General features: G+C 37.5%; 1 protein-coding gene across 3 annotated transcripts in view; it reads left to right on the top strand.

The window, feature by feature from the left end:
• Positions 1–444: 444 nt before the first annotated feature.
• The window catches only part of SPAG6 (sperm associated antigen 6), a 63252-nt gene continuing 39845 nt past the window's right edge, over positions 445–23851 (top strand). For all 3 annotated transcript variants that reach the window (XM_059404186.1, XM_059404187.1, XM_059404185.1), the window contains exons 1-4: positions 445–608; positions 705–800; positions 17320–17486; positions 20928–21111. In XM_059404186.1, coding sequence (XP_059260169.1) covers positions 584–608; positions 705–800; positions 17320–17486; positions 20928–21111 — 472 coding nt within the window. In that variant the 5' untranslated portion in view covers positions 445–583. The remainder of the gene's footprint in view (positions 609–704; positions 801–17319; positions 17487–20927; positions 21112–23851) is intronic.

Below are 23851 nucleotides of genomic sequence, written 5' to 3'. Positions count from 1 at the left end.
TCCATGACAGCTGGATTAAAGGGGAAAACCCATTCGGCGTTGAGGACATTGACAGCGCATACTATCAGATCACACCATGTGCTCTGGGAGATGTCTTTTGACCGTCTAAGCCAGGACGACTCCACTGACGTCGCGCTTTAACGGGTCTCTCCGGGGGTGAGGAGGAGCTCCCCCTCGCCGGGACCGAGTCCACGGCGCCGCCCGGAGACCTCGCGGGGGCGGGCTCGGTTTGCAAAGGGCCCTAGGCTCCCGGGGGACGCCCCGGACGCCCGGCAGGACCGAGGGCGCCGGCGACCGTGGCGCGCCCCGGGAGCCCCTGCGAGCGGAGATCCCCCGGGGCTGGCCGCCTTCGCCCGACGCCGGGTGCCGCGGCCGTGACGTCACGCCCGGGACCGGCCGTTGCCGCGAGACGGCCGCGTTCCGGTTCCGGTCGGTTGCCCGGGAGACGCGGGTACACAGAGAGAAACGGCTGCCGTCGGAGGCCGAGTCGTCGCCGCGGTCGCCCCCTCGGCGTTCTCGCAGGCCGGGAGCGGACGGGCCGCGTCGGCGCCCAGCTGGTCGCGGGCGGAGAGCTGCCGGCGCCATGAGTCAGAGGCAGGTGTTGCAAGGTGAGGCCCGGGGCGGGCGGCGCCCCGACGGGCGGGCGGCGGGAGCCGCGGGGGCACCGGGTCGCCTGCTCCTCCGTGTGTCTGTCTGGTCCGCAGTGTTCGAGCAGTACCAGAAAGCCCGGACGCAGTTCGTGCAGATGGTGGCGGAGCTGGCAACCAGACCCCAAAACATCGAGACGCTGCAGAACGCGGGTGAGTCCGCACCGATTCCGCGTCGCTCAGGGCCCCTCGAGCCGCTTGGCCCGTCGCTCCGCACCCCCGGCCCTGCCCCGCCTCGTCCTGCACCTCGGGCTCCTGGCCACCCGGGGTGCGCAGCCGTCTCGCCCCTTACCTCCTTCCCCACAGCCCGGCCTTCCCCCGGCTCGCTGTCGCCCCGCTCCCCAGCCGACTGAGCTTCTGGAGAGGGGCAGGGTGGCGTCGGCAGGACCGCGTCCCTAAGTTCTTCCCATCCGCCGCGGAGACCGCGGAAGCAATCATCCTTTTTAGCGGGTCTTTTTGGGTGTGAGGCCAAGAGGGTGAAGCTTCCAGATTGGGGTGAGAGGGGCCCGACATCCCTATTAACATCTTTACCGCAACCAGGCAAGTGTCAAGTTGAAAGTTAAGGCCAGAAGAATTGCCTGGAAGTCATTTTACGTGAATGGGAATCTACCTTAATCAGACCCATTTTATCCCGGTGCCCTTGCTTGTCACCCTGCCTTTGATCACCTTCGACTTCCTCACACCAAAGGAATTCCAGAGCGGTTGACACATTATTTCTCGCCTTGCATTAGTGAAAGGGCAAAGATTTGCTTGAATAATTTCTAAGACATTCAAAGTAGGTGAAGTGCTAGCCTTTAGAAGTTCTTATGGTGCTGTCATTCCCCCTCCTCAGTCCGAAATCAAGCATACTCTAGAAAGAGGAAGAGAGAGTGTGTGATTTGCTTCTTATCAATTAACATAAACAGATGGAGAAGATAATGGGGGATTAAGACGATTCCACAGCCATCTGAACTCAAAGTAAGGCAGCATTTCATCACTACTGTGTCATAAGAAGTGTTCAACTTGGAGTTTATAATCTTTAAAACTCATTTAAATTAACACGGAATTAAAAGAAATTTAAGGACACATTGACAGGGCAAGAATGTTTAGAAATAATGTTTGCTCTGGTTTCTTTGAGGAGAATTACTACTGCACCTAAATGAAAATTTTTTGTGTTGCTGAGAGGGATTTTGGTGTTTATTCTTTGTATGTTTCTCTTGGAGGGGAGTATATTTATAAAAAGTGTATTTGATAATCGTGTTTTAAAACTTATTTTGAGATAATTATAGATTTACATGTGTTGTTAGACATAATACAGAGATTTCTCTGTACCTCAAAACTGTGGCATGATATCACAACCAGGATATTGACACTGATAAAAATCCATCCATTTTATTCAGGTTTCCCCAGTTCTGCTTGTACTTACTTGTGTGTGTGTATGTTTAGTTCTATACATTTTTATCCTGTGTGTATCTACCATCACTATACTTAAGATACACAACACTTTCATTACTGCAAGGATCACTTTTATTGTCCTTTTATAACCACACCTACCTTCCTCTTGTCCCTAACCCTGGACAGCCACTAATTTATTCTCCTTTTGGAAATTATAAGTTGATCATCTTTTGTTCTGCAGTTGTTTCATGTGGATTAATTACCTTTCTTCTGCATGTATGTATGTGCTTACGTGCATGGATATATACTCCCCAAACTACCCAGAACAATGCTGGACACAAGGTTTCATATGTATAAGTTTATTAAAGAAAATATAAATTTATTAGAGCATATTACATTTTTAAAATTCACTTAACTTTTAGTTCTTCCCCCCACTCAGTCCTACTCATCAACGGCTTTTGTGAATGAACACTTATTATTTACAAATATTTAATTTCTGAACTATAGGTAAACAGCTAAACTAAAACTTTTTAAAAGATTTTATTTATTTATTTAACAGAGAGAAAAGGAGAGCCAGAGAGTGTGCACAAGCAGGGGGAACAGCAGGCAGAGCAGGCAGAGGGAGAAGCAGGCTGTCCACTGAGCCCTATGCCTGACTCCATCCCAGGACCCTAGGATCATGACCTGAGCTGAAGGCAACCACTTAACTGACTGAGCCACCCAGTCATCCCTAAAACATTTTTTTAAAGGGGAAAATGAGGGGCGCCTTGGTGGCTCAGTTTCTCAGTGCTTTTGGCTCAGGTCATGATCCCAGGGTCCTGGGATCAAGCCCTGCATCGAGCTCCCTGTTCAGTGGGGAGTCTGCCTCTCCCTCTCCTTCTGCCCCCTCCCCTACTTGTTCTCTTTCTCTCTCAAATAAATAAAATCTTTTAAAAAAAAAAAAAGGGAAATGACTGACATTTAAAAAAAATTTGATACTGTAGTATGGGGGTATAAGTAATACTTAAGATACAGGATATCACGTTTTAGTATAATGGTAACAGGTTATCTCTTCCTGTAAGTGTACAATGTAGAATGTAGTGTGGAATTTAATCAATCCAAACCATTAGGCTAAATGATCACCAAAGTATGTGGACCTACATGTGACATCTTAAATAGCCACCTATTTCCACTTATGGTCTGGTTTATGAAGGAATTGAATACAATAGTAATATAACAATGTTTTGAAGTTATCTGTACTTGACCAATGTTGACAGAATGCTAAGATTTTTCTTTTCTTGAGGAACTTATTTCAACATATTTCATGTTATCTAGATTTGATTTAAGCACGCCTTTAATAATTTTAAATAGATATAGCTAATGAATATTCCAGTGTATTCTTTTGATTAGAATAATCCTTCAGCTTTGTTATGAAAACTTAATAGCCTATAAACTATTGAAATGGTTTGTTCCTAAAAAAAAGACAAAACCAACATGGATTTAAAAATACTTTTGAATGAGCCATAATATGTATGCATCACATATGTTATGATCAAGTTTTTTTTTTTTTCAGTCAGATGACTTCATTTTGATAACATAAAATACTAATGCATTTTATTTCTGACTTTGACATACTCTCTACATCCCTGGGAAGGTTTTGTTTTGTTTTCTCATTTATCTCCCTAATAAACTGCTTAAATAAATAAGTATCATGGATCTGAGATCAGGGGGAAAACATTTTCCATATAGGCATCATGATAAATCAGTAATTCACTTGTTAAGAATTTTTTAAGTCATTCACTGTGAGAGGAACCTCAAAGGTGAAAATTACCAATGGAGTTTTATTTCATTTTAAACCTCTGATCTTGTCCATTATATTTTTGATGTGCTAATAAGAATATTTGCTTTATTACATATGCCCAAAGTAATTACTAAAGCAAACAAAGCATTGCATGATATCATCATCAGAGTATTTGGACAAAAGAAGTTTGATTTCTAGCCAGAATTGTTACTAGAAAGAACAGTGTAAAATGTGTCTATAACCTAGAGTTATTTTTTTCTTTCTGAGGTTTTACTCCTTCTAAATCAAATATGTACAGGAATTAAAAAGTTTAGTGTTTGTTATAAAATCTCTTTATGCACCCTCCAACCCTGTACTCTTGAACCATTACATCTTGCAGCTATTTAAAAATAAATTTTGATATGTTCCCTCTTTTAATAATCAGTAATACATATAACGCATTGTAAATAGTAGAGATAATACATTATTACTTCTAGCATTGTAGAATTTCAGCAAATAGAGGTGATTGTTTAGTTATAAAATGTAAGTAATATGTTTTGTGGCATATTGGACAATCAGGCTCTCCTAGGTTGTTTAGAAAATCTTTTATAATAAGCTAATATAAAAAGTCCAAGAAATTTGTTTTTAAACTGTTTAGCTATATAAAATGAACTTTCTGAAGCAGCTGTTTGTGTAAAAAAAATTAGGGTAAAATTTAAATTAACACTTTGTAATATTTAACATAAATCCTATAGCAGAACAAAAAAGATGGCTAAGCACTAGAATAGTAGGGATAGAGAAAACTGCATAACCCTTTAAATATGCATCTCTATGAAGCCAATTTGCAAATTTAGGCTATTTAATGAGTTTACAATTCAAGAAAACAATATACACTGACAAAATTATCTTAAGTTACATGTGTCTGGGGCAGGGTGAATGTGTTCAGATTAATGATTTAGCACCTCAGTTTGCTGAGAAGGAGAAGTCTGTGGTAAGCATTTATAATATATTTAAAACATAGCCTGGTAGATACAAGTACCATGATTCTCTCACAAAACCCCACTGTTCCAAGGGATATTGAAACTGAAAAGATAATTAGTAGAGCAACTTCAAAAAAACTTAACCAAATATGCTATTTAAATTTCATGAATATAAAAGGAATCTTGGACTTGTGGATGCATGATAATTAAAGTACTGATCTTTTTTTAAAAGATAGGGATAGTGGGTTTTATATTTTGTTTGTTTTACATATGCTTCAGCGGAAAACATTTGAGGGAACTATAAAAATTCTGAACTTGTATGCACCTAATAATATGTCCTAAAAACAAGATCATTCAGAATTTTATTCTGTGTTCCCAATCGTTGTTCCTGCATGGACATTTATAATATAGCCAGGGCTAGGATGTTCTTGTTTTCTTAGGGAAAAACATGATGATTAAAAAGGGAAAATCTAAGCTATGGATGAGCCTATAAGAGTGGGACTTAGAAATGGCAAGTTTGTGTGGGTTATATTTTAATGTGACAATTTAAAGTTTTTGAAAAGTTATTTAAATTTACTTCCTAACTCCTCTTCATGTTTCAGTGTTTTTTTCATGGCTTTTGCTCCTCTGACTAGAACCTTTTTTTTGTACTTCTTTGTCTAATTAATTTCTACTCATTCTTCATGGCTCTGTTTAGATGTTGATTCCTCAGGGAAATCTTCCTTGAGCCCTCTCAGTAAGTTAAGTCTCTTGATTTATGCTTTCCTTGCTCCTAATATTTCTCTTTCATGATACGCATTACAGTTGTCATGATTTAGTTTCTGTTTACTCCACAAACTGTAAATCCCATTCCTAGCATAATTCTTAGTATAGAGTAGATATTCAACATATTTAAATAGAATGAAAGAAGGAGTAATTATTATTTTTTAAGATTTAATTTTTTTTAAGTAATCTCTATCCCCAACATGGGGCTGGGAACTAATAGCCCCAAGATCAAGAGTCACATGCTTTACCAACTGAGCCAACAGGTGCCCCAGAAATAATTACTTTTCTAAGTGTTTTCACATCTCTTAAAAAATTAGATTCTTATAACAGCTCAGATAGATAGAATAGGTATCTTCTTTCTTTCTTTCTTTTTTTAAGATTTTATTTATTTATTTGACAGACAGAGATCACAAGTAGGCAGAGAAACAGTTAGAGAGAGAGGAGGAAGCAGGCTCCCTGCTGAGCAAAGAACCTGATGCAGGGCTCCATCCAAGGACCCTGGGATCATGACCTGAGCAGAGGCTTTAATCCACTGAGCCACCCAGGTGCCCGAATAAGTATCTTCTTAAGCCCAAGAAAGGCTAGATAGTTGCCCTCATCACAGAGTTAGTCCTGGCCAGACTGGGACTAGATGTTTAATTGCTGTCTGACATTGCACTCTTTCTCTGTCACCTTGTAGGTATTAGTTAGCTATTTCTAGATGGTTCTAGGAGTTCCTAATGAATCATAATGTTAACCTATTAAAACAAGTCATCTCTTTAGGCTTTTGGGTACCAAAGGCTATCTCATAATTGTGTGTAATTGGCTTTTGAGGTGCCCTTGAAGACCATTATGGGAGCTTGAGTGGAGGCCAGATGCAGAGAACTAACTTTAATTGATAACTATCTGGAGGTTTGAGGGAGTGGGAGTTGTATTTAGGGCGTACACTGGACTCAGAACTCTAGAGGACCTTCAGCTTCCTTTGACTTCTGAGGAAGCCTTATCAAGCCAAGAGCTCTTTAAAAGGATCCAGGGAAAAGTGTATAATCCACTGGAAGTCTCAAACTCAGATAATACTTCAGAGAGTTGTTGGACTGAGTCCCTGCTGAGATCAGGGAGAGTGCAGGGGAGGCTTCCTCAGAGCACAAGGTAGTTAGCTGCCCTGTGACTGCTTTTTTTTTTTTTTTTTTTTTTTTAGAGCATGGGGGAGGCACTGGATATTTGTTGGTTGATTTTATGTATGTCCCTTTGTTTTTTACTTAATCATGCTTTGTGTGAATGACTTTTACTCCATGTTCATTGAGGTCTGAACTTTGGGATTTCTTTTGAGTAGATGTACTGGCCCTAGCAGGAAGTCCAGCACCACCCTTGAGAAAAAATTTGGTCTTGCCTTGTAGTGGGTGGGATGGCCCCTCTGAATATGTCAGACTTCCCTCCTTTTCAAAGTGACATACTGGTTTTGCCATATACTCCATTCTTTTTGTCATGAGGGTGGCTCAATTTTAAAGTTATTTTTTATTCAAGGGGCACCTGGGTGGCTCAGAGGGTTAAAGCCTCTGCCTTCAGCTCAGGTCATGATCCCAGGGTCCTGGGATCAAGTCCCGCATCGGGTTCTCTCCTTGGTGGGGATCCTGCTTCCCCCTCTCTCTCTCTGCCTGCCTCTCTGCCTACTTGTGATCTCTCTCTGTTGAATAAATAAATAAAATGTTTTAAAAATAAGTTATTTTTTATTCAAGTTTTGTTATAAGTCTAGGTAAAAAGAAGTGATATTTGTGGTGTATGTATGTGTGCATCTGTCTTCAAAGAAAATTATTTTTATCCACTTTTCTGTATATTCTATTCCTGTGTCATTAGAATCACTAGTAAGATATATATAGACTAGCTTACATTAGTTTTCTATAGAATTGTCTTTGTAGAATTAATCTAATAATATGCCCTTTTTTGAGGGCTTATTAAAAAATACATAAATTTCCCTATAGCTTCTTTAAATCTATCATCGTTGCCCATTTTGATGTTAACAAAATGTTTTTTATATAAAGATACTCTCTTTTAGCCGACCAATTTTTATTAATTATTATGTGTCAGGCTAGGCCTACTTATGAAATTTCATGAAAAAATTTGTCCCTACTTTATTTCACGAAGTGGTTCCCTTTTTACTTTTGCTTCCAAGAAACTCAGTGATATGTTTAGAGTTCAGAATTGCAGCAGCTATTCTTAACCCGTATTTTTGATAAAATTATTAGTTCCCATCCCTCTACTATATGGCTCTTTTTTTTTTTTTTTAGATTTTATTTATTTATTTGACAGAGAGAAAGAGAGGGAACACAAGCAAGGGGAGTGGGAGAGGGAGAAGCAGATGAGCAGGGAGCCTGATGAGGGGCTCAACCCCAGGACCTTGGGATCATGACCTGAACTGAAGGCAGACCCTGGACAGACTGAGCCGCCCAGGAGCTCCTACTAGATGGTTATATCTTTGTGTATATATCTTTTAGAGAAAATTATCTCTAAAATTTTTAGAGTAAGTAGAGTATGAATAAAATATTTTATGTGAAGAAAGAATTTGATTACCTTCCAAAAGTGACCATTTTAAATACTAACCATGAAAACTCTTGGAGCAGATAATCCTTTTATAATTGCTATATTTATTCTCTACTTACCCCATTCATGAACATTCCAATTTTCTGCAGGCAGGTGGGCATTATAGGTATAAATCATCAAAGAGAAGTCACATTGACAAAAGAAGACAGGACTAATTTAATATTTTTAGTTCTCTAGAAGACTTCCAATTAAGATACAATTGTATCTATTTGGGGTACTACCAGGTAAAGGGTCAGTTTAAATGACCCATATACCAAAAAAAGAAACATGAACCTATATTAACCATTGTTATTTTGTTATTTTTTATTTTTAAAAAGTTTCTAAAAAATCACCTTATTGAGATATAATTCACCTACCATACAATTCACACATTTAAGTGCAAAATTCAGTGGTTTTTGGTACACTGTTAATTTTTTTAGTACTCTTTTTTTTTTTTTTTTTAATTTAAGAATCTCTACACCCACCATGGAGCTTGAACTCATGCACCTGAGATCAAGAGCGACAGGCTGTTTTCACTGAGCCAGCCAGGCACCGTAATGCATTGTTAATTTCTTAAAATTGTGATAAAATTTAACAACATTTGCCGTTTTAGCCGTTTTTTTTTTTTTTTAAGATTTTATTTATTTGACAGACAGAGATCACGAGTAGGCAGAGAGGCAGGCAGAGAGAGAGAGGAAGGGAAGCAGGCTCTCCCCTGAGCAGAGATCCTGACACAGGGTGGCTCCTCAAGACCCCGGAGCCATGACCTGAGCCGAAGGCAGAGGCTTAACCCACTGAGCCACCCAGGCGCCCCCATTTTAGTTGTTTTTAAGTGTGTAATTCAGTGGTATTAATTACATTCCTAATGTTACGCAGCCAGCACCACTAACTCCAGAACTTTTAAAAAGTCACCCCAAACAGAAGCTCATTTTGTTTTTATTTTAACTAAAATTTGCCTAAAAAGAGAAAATTGCACATCAAATTTCACAATTTGTTCATTTATCATTCAACATTTATTGAGGGTCCAAGGGCCAGATGGATACTTAGATGCTGATCGTGCAAAAATAGAAGGCATAGACTTCTTAAGCTTCCTTAAGGAGCTTATTTGCTGAAGGAGCGATATGTAAATACTGTTTGATAAGTGTCTATTGCATAGACATATGGAGCACACATGAAGGGTGCCTAACTCAAGCTTTGGAGGGGTACTTTCATTGGAGACTTCCTGAAGGATATATTATCTGGCTGAATTTTGTAGGAGTTAGCTAGATGAAGAAAACTGTATTCAGGTGGAGGGAACATTATGGAACATTATGTGCAAAGGCACAGAGGCAAGAGGAAAGGTGGTGCTTGATAGACAAGTTGAATGTTTAGATAAGGCAGGAGCCTCTTGGGATAATAGGGCTACAGAGGGGCCAGGCAATGGCTGGAGAGGAAAACAGGTTTACTTCTGAAGGACCTCATCCAAAGTTGGATTGATCCTGGAATTGATAGAAAGCCATTGAAAAGCTCTTATCAGAGAAATGAAGGGATCCATTTTGTGTTTCTGAGAGATGACTTTCACAGCAGTGTGGAGAATTGATTGGAGGGAATTAAAACCAGATCGGGAAGACCCTGTGCCCATATTTGTTATAGCAGTCATGCCATTTAACAGATGTGTAGGATTTGTGACTTAGTAGAATGGGTGGGGCAGGTGAGGTGAGGGGAGTTCAGGGGCCTCACAGTCTTCTGGTTGCCATTCATTAATGGAGAAGAGATACAAAAAGCGGAGGAAAATAGTGACTTCATTCCCTAATAGTGTTGAAGTTGAAGTGTCTGGGATATCTACGTGCCAGTGACTAAAGTGAGCGATTTGTCTATGTAGGGCTCTGGAGCTCACGAGAGTGATCTTGGCTTGGAAAGAAATGTTTGGACATGTGGAATTTACATGTTCCTTTGAAAACTATTTTAAAGGTCCATCTTATATTTCTTCATGTTATTATAAACATGTAAGTTCCAATCATTTTATCTAAAGTATCATGTGGGGGCACCTGAGTGGCTCAGTGGGTTAAGCCTCTGCCTTCGGCTCAGGTCATGATCTCAGGGTCCTGGGATCGAGCCCCATATCGGGCTCTGTGCTTGGCAGCAAGCGTGCTTCCTCCTCTCTCTCTCTGCCTGCTTCTCTGCCTACTTGTGATCTCTGTCAAATAAATAAATAAAAATCTAAAATAAAATAAAGTATCATGTGAATTGAGCATGCCATAATGTTTGTGATCTGCGTACTTAGTTGAAATCTCACATATAGACAGTGGTGGCTATGACCTAGCCAAGAGTCAGATAATTGCACTGGAAGAATGAATAAAATTTTGGTTTAATGCAGTAATCATGGAAGAGAACTACAGTAATATTAATGGTAGAATTAAGTGAATTCAACAGATTATACCCTTTATTATGCATTTGAAACCTGGCACATACAGGCTATTTTTCATTGGCAAATGGACTGTGATTGATATTGGGGAAGAGAAACAGGAGGGCATAGATGCTAGAGTTATAAAATATTATCTATTTCCTAGGATTGTAATGAAGATTGATTGGTTAATATTTTAAATTTCTTAGGGAAGTCCCTGGTACATGATAAATGCCATGTAAATGTATGTTAGATCAGTTAAGAAATACCTACTGTGGGAGGTGCTTTGGTGTCTTGGTCAGTTAAGGGTCTGCTTTCGGCTCAGGTCATGATCCCAGAATCCTGGGATCAAGCCCCTCATCAGGCTCCCTCCCACTTTGCATTTCAGGCTGGTGTGAATTTATCATGGCTTCTTCAACAGTCTGCAATAATCATGCATCTTTTGTCCAAGCCAGAAACTTGGAAGTATCACTTATTCCTCCCTCTTCTTTACAGTAATCAGTTTGTCTTGTAAATATCTAGACCTTTCACTTTTTTCTTTCCCTTTGCTGTTAGTATTCTCCAGCCTATTCTCACATCTGGCCTACATTTGTACAATAGCTTCCTAAGTGGTCTTCCTACTTCCTAGGTTGTCTCTTTTCACCCTTTCTTCCTAGGGTAATCAGTGATCCTTCTTTACAAAGTACAAAAACACTGACGTTAATGTTCAGATTAATCTCAAAATCCTTAAGATAGTTAACTGGGCTCTTCAGTACTTTTGTCTCTGTTAATCTCCTAGCATTCTTTCCTGACTCTGCTCCCCTCTTGTACTATGGTCATACTGCATTCTCAGTTTTGTCAATGTATCAAACTCTCTTGATTCTGAGCTTCATTAATACAGTTCCTTCTGGTTGGAAAACTCTCCAGTCCTTCTCTTCTACATTCCCTCCAGTCATTTGAGCAGACGATCTGTGATCTGCCTGAGAACCTTCAGATCTCCACTTAGATGTCCCTTTCACCTTGGGTGCCTTCCTTGTGTCTGTCAAGGCCTAGGTTGGATGCTCCACTGTATATTTGCAAAGCACCCGCTACTTCCCTTTAGTTGCATGGATCATGTGTTACATTTATTCATTTCTCTTGACCACTTTATAAGTTCCTTGAGGTCAAGGATAATTGGGTTTTCAATACCTTGTATTTTTTTTTTAAGATTTTATTTATTTATTTGACAGACAGAGATCACAAGCAGGCAGAGAGGCAGATGAGAGAGAGGAGGAAGCAGGTTCCCTCCTGAGCAAAGAGCCTGATGCGGGGCTTGATCCAAGCACCCTGGGATCACAACCTGAGCCGAAGGCAGAGGCTCCAACCCACTGAGCCACCCAGGCACCCCTGTACCTTGTATATTCTTAACAGATATTTCTTGAACAATGAATAATTATTCATTCCATAGTAATTCTAAAATACATGGTAGAAAGGGGGAAAGGAAGTTATAGAGTATTTATTAGGGGACAATGAAAAGTTCTGGAATTGATAGTCATGAATATTTGATCAATTGTACTTAATGCATACCTAATTGTACACTTAAAAATGGTGAAGATGACCAATTTTGTTATGTATATTTTGCCACAATAAAACAAAAATTTTAAAGATTAAAAAGCAAGGTGAAGAGGTACCCACAGTAAGCAGAAATCTTTACGAAGACTTATGTGGATCCAAAGGCCCAGTTTGCAGGTACCTGTTTTTAAAGAAACAAAGTTGGGATGTTAACTATCTTTATAAAGCACAGCAGATTGAGGTAATATGTATATAAACTACAGACATGTAATATGAGAATGGGAGTTTTTTGCTCTTGGAAATGTTTGATATTTCCTTCCTGATTTATGTCTATAATTGGTGTGCACAATAAAAGTAATCAGGCCTATGGTGTGTTAAAAGAAATTAAAGAGTTGTGATTATTTTGAGGCTTTTTTATAATCTCTTCCACTAGATTATTAGTTTCTTGAGGGAAGGAACTGCCTTTGCTCAGGTGTGTAATGCTATTGCTTGCCAGTTGATAAACAATGATCTATTTTTCAAATGAATGTCTGGGACAGGGTCAGCAAGTTTGTTTTGTTGTTGTTTTTGTAACTGGATTGAAATGTAGATATTACAAGCAATGTGTCCAATATTGGCACTGAACCAAGAAAGTAGAAAAAAAACTCAGAGCTATAAAGTTGAGGGAGAGAGATTTATTGAAGTTTCAGAAACACTTTCACACCATTTGATCAGTTTTTACAGAAGAAACAATTGTTATATAGATATGAGAGTATGATATGTAAATTATTATTTTTAATATTTGTACCTGGTGGCTTCTTCAATAGAGACATCACTGAGGTCACTAGCTGTCACTAGAGACCTTGCTTATCAGATATTGTAGTAGCCACTATTCAAAGTGCTGTAATTCATGGACTCTAAATTTTCATGCATTCATTCACCAAGGATCAATCACTATGGATTCCTAATGGACCAGCAGGTAAGGAAAAAATATTTTTTATGTTATATATGCTTCTTCTCTGCCTTCTCCCTTCCATGCTCCCTCAGTATTACCTTCCTTCCTTCCTTCATTCCTCTTGTATCATTATCTCTTATTTTTAGGATAGACTTGTAATTAGAATAACAAGGTCTCCAATGCTTAATCTGTGTAAGAGATAAAAACATGTCCTTGGGGACTGATACGTATGAAGCACTAAGAGGCAATTCAAGGGCAAGACATTTGGGCAATATTTTCTCTAATAAAGATGACCTATTCAAACAAAGATATATATTTTTTAAAGATTTACTTATTTTATTTTATTTATTATTTATTTCTTTTATTGTGAGAGAGAGAGAGAGCACAAGCAGGGGGAGTGACAGAGGGAGAGGGAGAAGCAGGCTCCCCGCTGAGCAAGGAGCCTGAAATGGAACTTGATCCAGGACCCTGAGACCATGACTTGAGCTGAAGGCAGATGCTTAACAGACTGAGCCACCCAGGTGTCCCTATTTGTTTATTTTAGAGAGAGAGAGAGAGAGAGAGAGCTTGAGCAGGGGAAGGGTCAGAGAGAGGGGGGGAAGAAGCAGACTCCCTGTTGAGCACAGAGCCTGACAGGGGACTGGATCTCACAATCCTGAGATCACACATGAGCCAAAATCAAGAGTTAGAGGCTTAACTGACTGAGCCACCCAGGTTCTCCCAAACAAAGATATTTTATTATTATTATTTTTAAAGATTTTATTTATTTATTTGAGAGAGAGAGATCACAATAAGCAGAGAGTCACGTGGAGAGAAAGAGAAGAGGAAGCAGGCTCCCCACTGAGCAGAGAACCTGATGGGGGGCTCCATCCCAGGACCCTGAGATCATGACCTGATTCGAAGGCAGAGGCTTTAACCCACTGAGCTACCCAGGCGCCCCCCAAACAAAGATATTTTAAACTGGAACTTTAGCTTTTACTTTTTTTGAATTTTTGAACAGTCTTACTATGCTACTGTCTAAACTAAGGAATGTAGGAAAAGAATGATAGAACAGAGGCATCTGCATAGAAGCCTAATTTTGATATTAAATACAGGGATAAAAGGAAAGGAATTGTGTGTCGTTTTACTGATCTTATTTTTCCGGGGCGAGATGTAGTGAAAAAATGGAGAAGAAAATATGTAAAGCAAAATATTCCTTTGAATGTATGGACAGGTGAAATACCTGTAAGGTGGTAAAATATTTTACTGCTAAAACTGCAAGTTGAAATTTTCCAAACTTGGGAGACTTATGGTATATTAGCTAAATACTATAACTAATAACAAACACTTATAATTAAAGTAAACATTATAGGCCCAGATAGATGAATTCATTCTTCAACTTCTTAGCATAGAAGTTCAAAGTTTTTGAGATTTAATTCAAAATGTCCAGGATGTATTACCCAGTATAGACTGATTTTCCAATTATATTTCAAAAGACAATAAGCCACTGCCATCATACACACACACACACACACACACACACACACATATATATCAAATGAGGGGGAATAAAGGAAATACAGGGAAAAATAACATGAACCATAATTGTAATTGTTTTAAACTATTTGAAGCATACTTATTATACTTTATATTTTTTGACCTTGTTAATGTATTTATTATGAAATTCAAGTATATGTTAACAAATTTAGCTCTTATTTTTTAGATTGACTTATTTTCACTTAAAATCATTCATGTTTTTTTATAAAAATTGTTATATTCAGCAACAACCAAAATCAACCCAATTTATAAATGAGCAGAGGAGTGTGGTGCATAAACAATGAATTCTGGAACACTGAAAAGAAATTAAAAAATAAATAAAAATTTAAATAAAATGAGCAGAGGACTTGAATAGACATTTCAACAAAGAACATGTACAAATGGCCAATATAAGCACATAAAAAGACATTCATTGACATAAGTGCTAGGTAAATGAAAATCAAATCCAAGATGAGATACCACTTCATACCATTAGGGTGGCCATATTTCAAAAACAAAAGACAAAAAATAATGAGTGTTGGTAAGGATGTGGAGAAATTTGAACCTTGGTACTTTGTTGGTAAGAATGTAAAATGGTGTAGCTTCTGTGGAAAACAGTCCAGTTTCTAGATAGTGGTGCCGATTATACTAAGTTGTACATTAAAAAATGTTTAAAATGGTATTTTTTTGTTATGTGTACCACAATTAAAAAAACTAAAAAAAGAAATCAAGTAATAAAGCAACTACAAAGAAGAAATCAACAAATTATTTTAAATCCAGCCTTCTAGAAAGAGCCCATGTTAACATTTGCTAGTTATTCTAATACCTATTCTGCATTTTAAACTTTTTGTTGTGAGGTAATTCAGAAATTATCACTATAAAAAGCGTAGATAGTAATATTAGCAACACTTATGAGTATAGACTTGTTGATTTGCTGAACATGAGCTATGACCTAGCCATGAGTAGAAGTGCCGTGTGCCTGCAAAGTTAACCAGCCTGAGTAGGATTCAGACTTGCAACTGTGGTCTTATGTAAGATGATCTCATCAAGCTACCCTAGCCATAAACACGATCACTAAATGAAATTGGAAACTGTGAAAAGCCATGGGTCACATCATTACATGTATCTATGATAAGCATCATTATTCTCTGCTTATGTTATTGGTAGTACTATTTATCTTAATTTGGTCTAATCCTAAGTGTTATTATAAATGTTTTCCTTTTATTCTATTTCAAATGTTTCTGCATATAACATTATAAAAGCATATTGATAATATTTGCTTTTCTAGATCACTGTGGTATGTTTTTAAAGGAAAGATGTAATAACATCTAGTTGAATAGCCGCCTGCAAATTAAGTAAAGTTTAGAAAGTCAAGGGATGTTTTGTTCCAGTTCTAACTCTGTCATTACCTTCCTTGTAACCTTAGACTAAAACAGCATCATTAAAGCCCAAATAGCAGTTGACTATTTTGGATATTTGATAGTAAGACAAAGGTACTGTAAGAGTTGGAATAGCTAGATGACTAAAATGTATTTTTTTTATCTCTCTTTCCCCACCTCCTCAACTTTCAGTATGTATTATTTATAATTATTAATGAAGAATATCTGAATTTCTAACCGTGCTCCATTTTTTAATTAGTTCTGTGATGATTTCTTAACCTTTCTCGGCCTCCATTTCCTCATCTGTAAAATATACATAATAATAGGGCCAACTTCATAGTTTTTTTATGACAGTTCAGTGAATTAATATGGAAAATAAGTCCTTAAAACAAGACACATGTATAATAAGTCTCGATAAATATAAGCTAACTTTTACTCTTGTTGCTATGAGGATGATAGACCTACTATGTATTCAACCCTAGAGTGAATATTATACGAGCTAGTAATATAAAATACTAATCTCAAAGAATTTTTTTTTATAAAGATTTTTATTTATTTATTTATTTGAGAGAGATCACAAGCAGGCAGAGAGGCAGGCAGAGAGAGAGGAGGAAGCAGGCTCCCTGCTGAGCAGAGAGCCCGATGTGGGGCTCGATCCCAGGACTCCGAGTTCATGACCTGAGCCGAAGGCAGCGGCTTAACCCACTGAGCCACCCAGGCGCCCCTCAAAGAATTTTTTTTTAAGATTTTATTTATTTATTTGACAGAGAGAGACATGGTGAGAGAGGGAACACAAGCAGGGGGAGAGGGAGAGGCAGGCTTCCCACTCAGCAGGGAGATCGATGTAGGGCTCAGTCTCAGGCCTCCGGGATTATGACCTGAGCGAAGGCAGATGAGTCACCCAGGTGCCCCAAAGATTTTGTTTCTTTGGAATAATATCAGCAATCTAAATTTGCTTCCCTTCATGAATGTGAGAACTTAGACTGTTGAAATCACAGAAAAGATCCAACAGTTGGAATCAGAGGGGGAAAAAATGAACAAAATAAACGGAAGACTCTGTAGAGATGAAAGGACCCAAACTGAGCCCTGAAAGATAGGGTTTGCAAAGGTTGGGGGAAACTATACCCAATTTCCTTCTACCCCTTTCCATATGCTAGGTATGCATTAAACTGTGTGTTCTACAGTCTTTCTCTGCATTCCTCATGACTGCCCTATCAGGTCACATAGTGACTATTTGCCAAATCAGGGATTTAAACTAACCTAACTCCAAAGCGTTTCTTGTCATGCTATGTTCTTGCTTTGATAATCACAGGTTGTATTATTTTTTGTCTTGGCCAGTTAGATGATTCTGAATATACCTCTAGTTTTTAGTGGATAATTTTTTTTTGTCTTTACTGATTTTTCCCTACAATTTTCTTATCTGCATATATGCTGAATTGTATATTTGCTTTTCCATTTAAATTTTGCTGATTTCTGTTCTTTCATAACTACACTCAGGTGTAATGTCTTTGCTGCGGCCTCTTCTTCTGGATGTGGTCCCAACAATTCAACAGACTGCTGCATTGGCTCTTGGGAGACTGGCTAATTATAACGATGACCTAGCAGAAGCAGTGGTGAAGGGTGACATTCTTCCACAGCTTGTTTATTCATTGGCAGAACAGAATGTAAGATTTTTGAAAAAATTAATTATATATTTTTTTAGATTTTTAAAAATCTGCTAGTTTGGGTACAGTTACAAGCTTATAAGCTTTAGAATTTCAGGATGTTAATACAAGCTTTAAGTCTTTGAGCTGCACATAATAATACCTTTAGGGTACTTTATCTTGGGAGTGATGGGCAGCTTTTTTCCATTACTATTAATGTAAGAAAACAGATTATACAATTTTTAGTGGGATTATGTATAAAGCAGTATTTCTGTTTATGAGAGTCTTAAACCTGTAGGATCAGTCTTAGAGAGCTGTATGGAGCCCTAGGCAAATAAAAAGTTGTTTTCAGCAATCCATATATGCAGGTGAAATCTGGTTAGTGGAAACTGTAAGAGACAGTTTGGAAGCAAGGAGGGAGGGAGGGAAGCATACAAAAGGAAGGAGAATACATGTAATAGAAGGTTTGATAAAGCATTTTATACCAAGTATGTAAGCATGGCAGTCCTTTTAAGGGTCATCTAAGAGTGCCCTAATTTTTCCCCTTCCTGTCCAGTTCTACTCTATATTTCTGTACAGCACCACCTAGCAATAGTTAAGGACATTCCTATAGATAGGGTCTGTTTATTCCATTCTGTTAGTTTATGATAACCTAAGGATATATATTTCTTGACATATTTTTAAGATTAAATTCCTACTTGTGTAACCAAATGACAAATTATCCAACTTAAAAATGGGCAGAAGACTTGAAGAGACATTTATACACATACAAAGAAGATACACAATGGCCAATGAAGATGAAAAGATGTTCAATGGCATAAGTCATTAGGAAATGCAAATCAGAACCACAGGAAGATATTACTTTACCTATTAGAATGGCCATGATAAAAAAAAAAAAGAAAGAAAAGAAAAAAATAATGAGTGTTAGTGAAGATTTGGAGAAATTGGAGCCCTCGTACACTGCTGATAGGAGTGTAAAATGGCGCAGCTGCTGTAGAAAACAGTCTGGCAGTCAAGTGAAATATAACTACCACATGACCCAGCAATGCGACTCCTACTTAGATTTCCCCCCAAAATTGAAAACAGGTGTTTAAACAAAACTTGTACACAAATGTTTATAGCAGCATTATTCACTATAACAAAAGAATGACTGGATAAACAAAATGTTGGACATCCATATCTTGGAATATTATCAGTAGTAAAAAGGAATGAAGTGCTGACACGTGCTACAACATGGATTAAACCTTGAAAATGTTACACTAAGAGAAAGAAGCCAGATACGAAGGCTGCATGTTGTATGAGTCCACTTATAGGAAATATATAGAACATGCAGATCCATAGAGACAGAAGCGGATTAGTGATTGCCAGGGGCTGGGGGGAGAGGAGAAAGAAGGGTGACTCTTTAACGTGTGTGAGGTTTCTTGTTGGGCTAATAATATTCTGGAATTGGATGGTGATGTTTGCACAACACCATGAATGTGCTAAATGCCATTGAGTTGTATACTTTAAAATGGTTAAAGTAGTAAATGTTACATATATTTTACCAGAATTTAAAAAAAATCCCAATTGTTAAAAATTTTGTCCTATTTTTATACATTGGAGAGTCCTTTACTGTCTGTCTTATCTCTCTGAGGAGCCTCAGAAATTTTATTTTTCTTGCAGGTGTTCCTTTTGTTATCAAATACTGTTAGACTTTGTTCTTCCTGGACTCTTAGCTCCTTCTTTTCAGGGCAGGGTCTGTGTTTTGGTATCCGACCAAGAAGGTGCTCAGTAGATCTAAATGTGAATCAGTGTCCATTAGTTGTAAAGAGACAAAAAAGTACTAGGGCAGAAGTGAGGAGAAAGTGAGAATGTGAGTCAGTATTCCCAGGCTTCTGTTTCCTTCATCTATTAGTCCTTTAACTCATTCCTCACAGGATTTAATCTCTTCTTTATGAGGTACAAAGTCCCTGGCGTGGCTTTTTTTTTTTTTTTTTAAGATAATTCTTTTGGTGAGGAATGGGAGAGAAGAGAGGAATTTGGAGAAATGGAAAGTAGGAAAAAGGGGAAATGAGATCAGACAGTGTGAATTATAGGCACTGTAGTTAGTGACTATTGATGCCCAGTAAATTGTGAATTTGAAAATTCTGCCATATAAACAGTCACCTTAGCTTAAGGTGATGACAGGAAATGTATCACCAGTATTTTTCCATGATTGTAAGAAAATAATGCAAAGCTACTTTAAAACTCTCAGTTTTATAGTAAGTTAGTAGATATTTGGTTACTGACATAAAAGTAACCTTTATAACAAATATTTTAATATCTGTATATGTTAACATTTATGAAACTAAAGAAATAAATCAAAACATCATTATTGACATACAATATTTCTTATATCATTAACATATACCAATTTTTGAGATATAATACATTAAAATATACTTGATGTATTTTTTCTTGCTCCTATAATCTTTGTTGTATCTTAATCTTTTAGCCAGAGTAAATAATGTACTTTCAAAACAGATGCCATAGTCACCCAGTCATTCTTAGTAGTCACTGTAAAGAAACAGAAGCTTGGAATCTATAATAGGGAGTTATCTGGGTTCTACTAATAAAGGACAGAGACTGTTACTGTGTCATTAGACTAATCTTGAAACAATAGTGAGTGTTATAGTCAAATACTTCCTAATACATTTAATTTTTTTAGTTATATGAAGAAAAACATGTTAATCTTGTGTTTCAGTTTTATTATTTCTCAATATGATGAAATTTTGTATGAAAATTTTATAAGTGTGAAACATTACTTAACATTCACCTAACAGTAAGTCATTTGTATTTATTGTTTTAAAAAAGCATTTCCTAGAGGGGATAAATAACACGTCTCCTTGTTTGGTTAGTTTATTTACCAGGAAAGGTTTTTAAAAGGTATCACGGGTGTTTCGCCTTTATGTTTATTCAACAATTGGTAGTGCATTTTGAAACATGGTTGTTATTTCAGGATAACTTGGGACACCAAAAGATTAGTTGAGGTCATGAAAGGCCTACATGCTTAGAGACTGAGGGCAAGTAAAGGAAATGAATTTGTCAGTGGAAAGTTCTGTTGCACATGCTAACAATCTAAGAGTTCCCATGGGTCAAACAAATACTTCTCAGTGTGATACAGATACAGAAAATTTCATTATTTTATGAATTGGTAGGAAATACAATGTTTTAATTCATTTCATGTAATTTCCAAATGAATGTTTCATAATAAAACATTTGAAATGTCATTTAAGACTTATATTATTTCAGTTTAGTTACTGAACAAAAGCAGTGGGGAAACATCAAAAAATGATTTTGCAGGGTGTTTTTCATCCTTTGGATTTAAAAGCTGTTGAGCTTTATTTATATTAATGTCATTTTTATGTTGGTCTTGGTCTATTTTAACTTTTTGTTTTATAAGTGCCTAACTCACTTTGAGTTTTATCTATTTTATCACTGTAGCGTTTTTACAAGAAAGCAGCTGCCTTTGTGTTACGAGCAGTTGGTAAACATTCTCCTCAACTAGCTCAGGCGATAGTTGATTGTGGAGCACTGGATACGCTGGTGATATGCTTGGAAGATTTTGACCCTGGAGTCAAGGAGGCTGCAGCTTGGGCACTTGGATATATTGCAAGACATAATGCAGGTAATGGAGCATATCTGAAAACAGGATTATTAAAATTTAGATTTATTAGGTAAATCTGGTTTTGCTTAGTGAACTATGGATACAGTTTTAATGATGTTTCCATACATTATGGGAGATAAGTTTTGAATGATGGCCAAGTTATTTGGATCACAAATTTACAAAAACCTACACATTTCAGTCTTGGAAGAAGATATATGCAAATGACATATCTGATTAAGGGTTAATATCCAAAATCTATAAAGAACTTATCAAACTTTACACCCCAAAAACCAAATTATCCAGTTAATAAGTGGGCAGAAGACACGAATAGACATTTTTCCGAAGAAGACATCCAGATGGCTAACAGACACGTGAAAGGATGCTCACCAACACTCATCATCAGGAAAATACCAATCAAAACCACGATGAGATACCACCCCACACCTGTCAGAACACTAAAATTAACAACACAGGAAACAACAGATGTTGATGAAGATGTGGAGAAAGGGGAACCCTCTTTCTCCAACAGTGTTGGTAGGAATGCACACTAGTTCAGTCACTCTGGAAAACAGTATGGAGTTTCCTAAAGAAGTTAAAAATAGAACTACCCTATGATCTAGCAATTGCACTACTAAGTATTTACCCATGGGATACAAAAATACTGATTTGAAGGGGCACACGTACCCTGGTGTTTATAGCAGCATGATTAACAATAGTCAAATTATGGAAAGAACCCAAATATCCATCAACTGGTGAATGGATAAAGAAGATTTGGTATATTGCTGGAGGGAGATGGGTGAACAAAGGGGGGTAATTGGGTAGTGGGCATTAAGGAGGGCACTTCATGTAATGAGCGCTAGGGGTTATATACAAGTGATGAACCACTAAATTCTACCCCTGAAACTAATAATACACTATATGTTAACTAACTTGAATTTAAATAAAATCTATAAATAAGTAAAATATAATGCAAATCTACTAATATATATACATATATATCTTATGTGTACATATATAATGGAATGTTACTTGGCCATCAAAAGAAATGAAGAATGAAATTTTGCCATTTGCTCTTAAAAAAAAAGGGGGGTGGCACCTGGGTGGCTCAGTGGGTTAAGCCTCTGCCTTCAGCTCAGGTCATGATCCCAGGTCCCTGGGATCGAGCCCCGCATCGCATCAGGCTCCTGCTCAGCAGGGAGCCTGCTTCCTCCTCTCTCTCTGCCTGCCTCTCTGCCCACTTGTAATCTCTGTCTGTCAAATAAATAAATAAAATCTTAAAAAAAAAAAGAAATTTTGCCATTTGCAGTGATGTGGATGGAGCTAGAGAGTATTATGCTAAGCAAAATAAGTCAGTCAGAGAAAGACAAATACCATATGATTTCACTCATATGTGGAATTTAAGAAACAAAACATAAACATAGGGGAAGGGAAGAAAAAGAGAGAAGGAAGCAAACCATAAGCATCTCTAAACTATAGAGAACAACTGAGGGTTGCTGGAGGGGAGGTGGGTGGGTGATGGGCTAAATGGACAGTAGGTATTAAGGAAGGCACTTGTGATTAGCACTGGGTGTTACATGTAAGTGATGAATCACTAAATTCTACTCCTGAAACCAATATTACACTCTATGTTAACTAAAAATTCAAATAAAAATTTGAAAAGAAAAAAAAAACCTACCCATTTTAGTCCTTATCCTAGTTATTAGAAGAGAAATTTGAAGATAGAAAGAGACAAGTAGTGGGGAGTAAGGAGAGTGAGATATTGATGAATTCTCAAAGACGTTGGTAAATCGGTTTTCATGATACGGGTGTTCTAAACCAGGCAGGAGACTTAGCACATGAATGAATAACGAATAATGAATAATAATGAAGAAATATGGACATGATAACCTTATAGAATATATTTGTATTGAGCCCATATTGGGTAAAAGGGAGGAGAAAGAGGAGTACTTCCTCTTATAAACTGACAGCTCAATGAAGTCATCAAGAAGGACATGGACCTCTTGAGTGAAGTTCATGCTGACACACCTGATTGGTAAAGAATATAGAGGGAACAAAATTGCCCCCACCACTTTACAGAAGTTGCTAAATAATATGAACAAATAATACAACAAGAAAATACAATTTTAAAACAAACCTATGTAAAAATGATCAACTTCGCTAGTAATCAACTGCATATAAAACATCAGTGAAGATGTCTTTCCCCACTTATTATTTTTTAATAAAAATATCTTTATTTTTATTAAAAGTGAAAAAAGAGTAAAGCTGAAATATAGCCAAATGATTAAGAGCACTGTGGCATTAGACAGGATCTGAGTTTGAGTCCAAGTTATACCACTTAGTTTCTGTATAACCTTGGACCTGGCTTTTAAACTTCCTGAACATTAACTTCCTCATCTGCAAAAGATGGTACCTAAAAGTGGATGTTTCAGAAATCTGTTGTGAGTTCAATGAGACAATATATGCAGAGCACTTAGACCAGTACTTGGTATATGGTAAATATTCAATAAATATAAAATTTAGTATTAATACTGAAGGTTAGAGAAGACGTGATGTTTATGGCTATTGGTGGAGGCATTACAATTGTTCAAAGTTGTGGAAGGCAGTTTGGCATAACTAATCTAAGTCATGAAAGAGTTCGTGGTTACTCTAAAAAGCCTAGTTTGGGAATTCATTCTAGGGGAAGAATCCCACAGAATGAGAAACTTATATTCATGCAAATGTTATTATAGTATTATTTGTAATATCAAAAACCCTCAAATAT

The sequence above is a fragment of the Mustela nigripes genome, chromosome 6 (assembly GCF_022355385.1).
Source record: "Mustela nigripes isolate SB6536 chromosome 6, MUSNIG.SB6536, whole genome shotgun sequence".
Taxonomy (NCBI): Eukaryota; Metazoa; Chordata; class Mammalia; order Carnivora; family Mustelidae; genus Mustela; species Mustela nigripes.
This window is presented reverse-complemented; position numbering and strand designations above follow the sequence as displayed.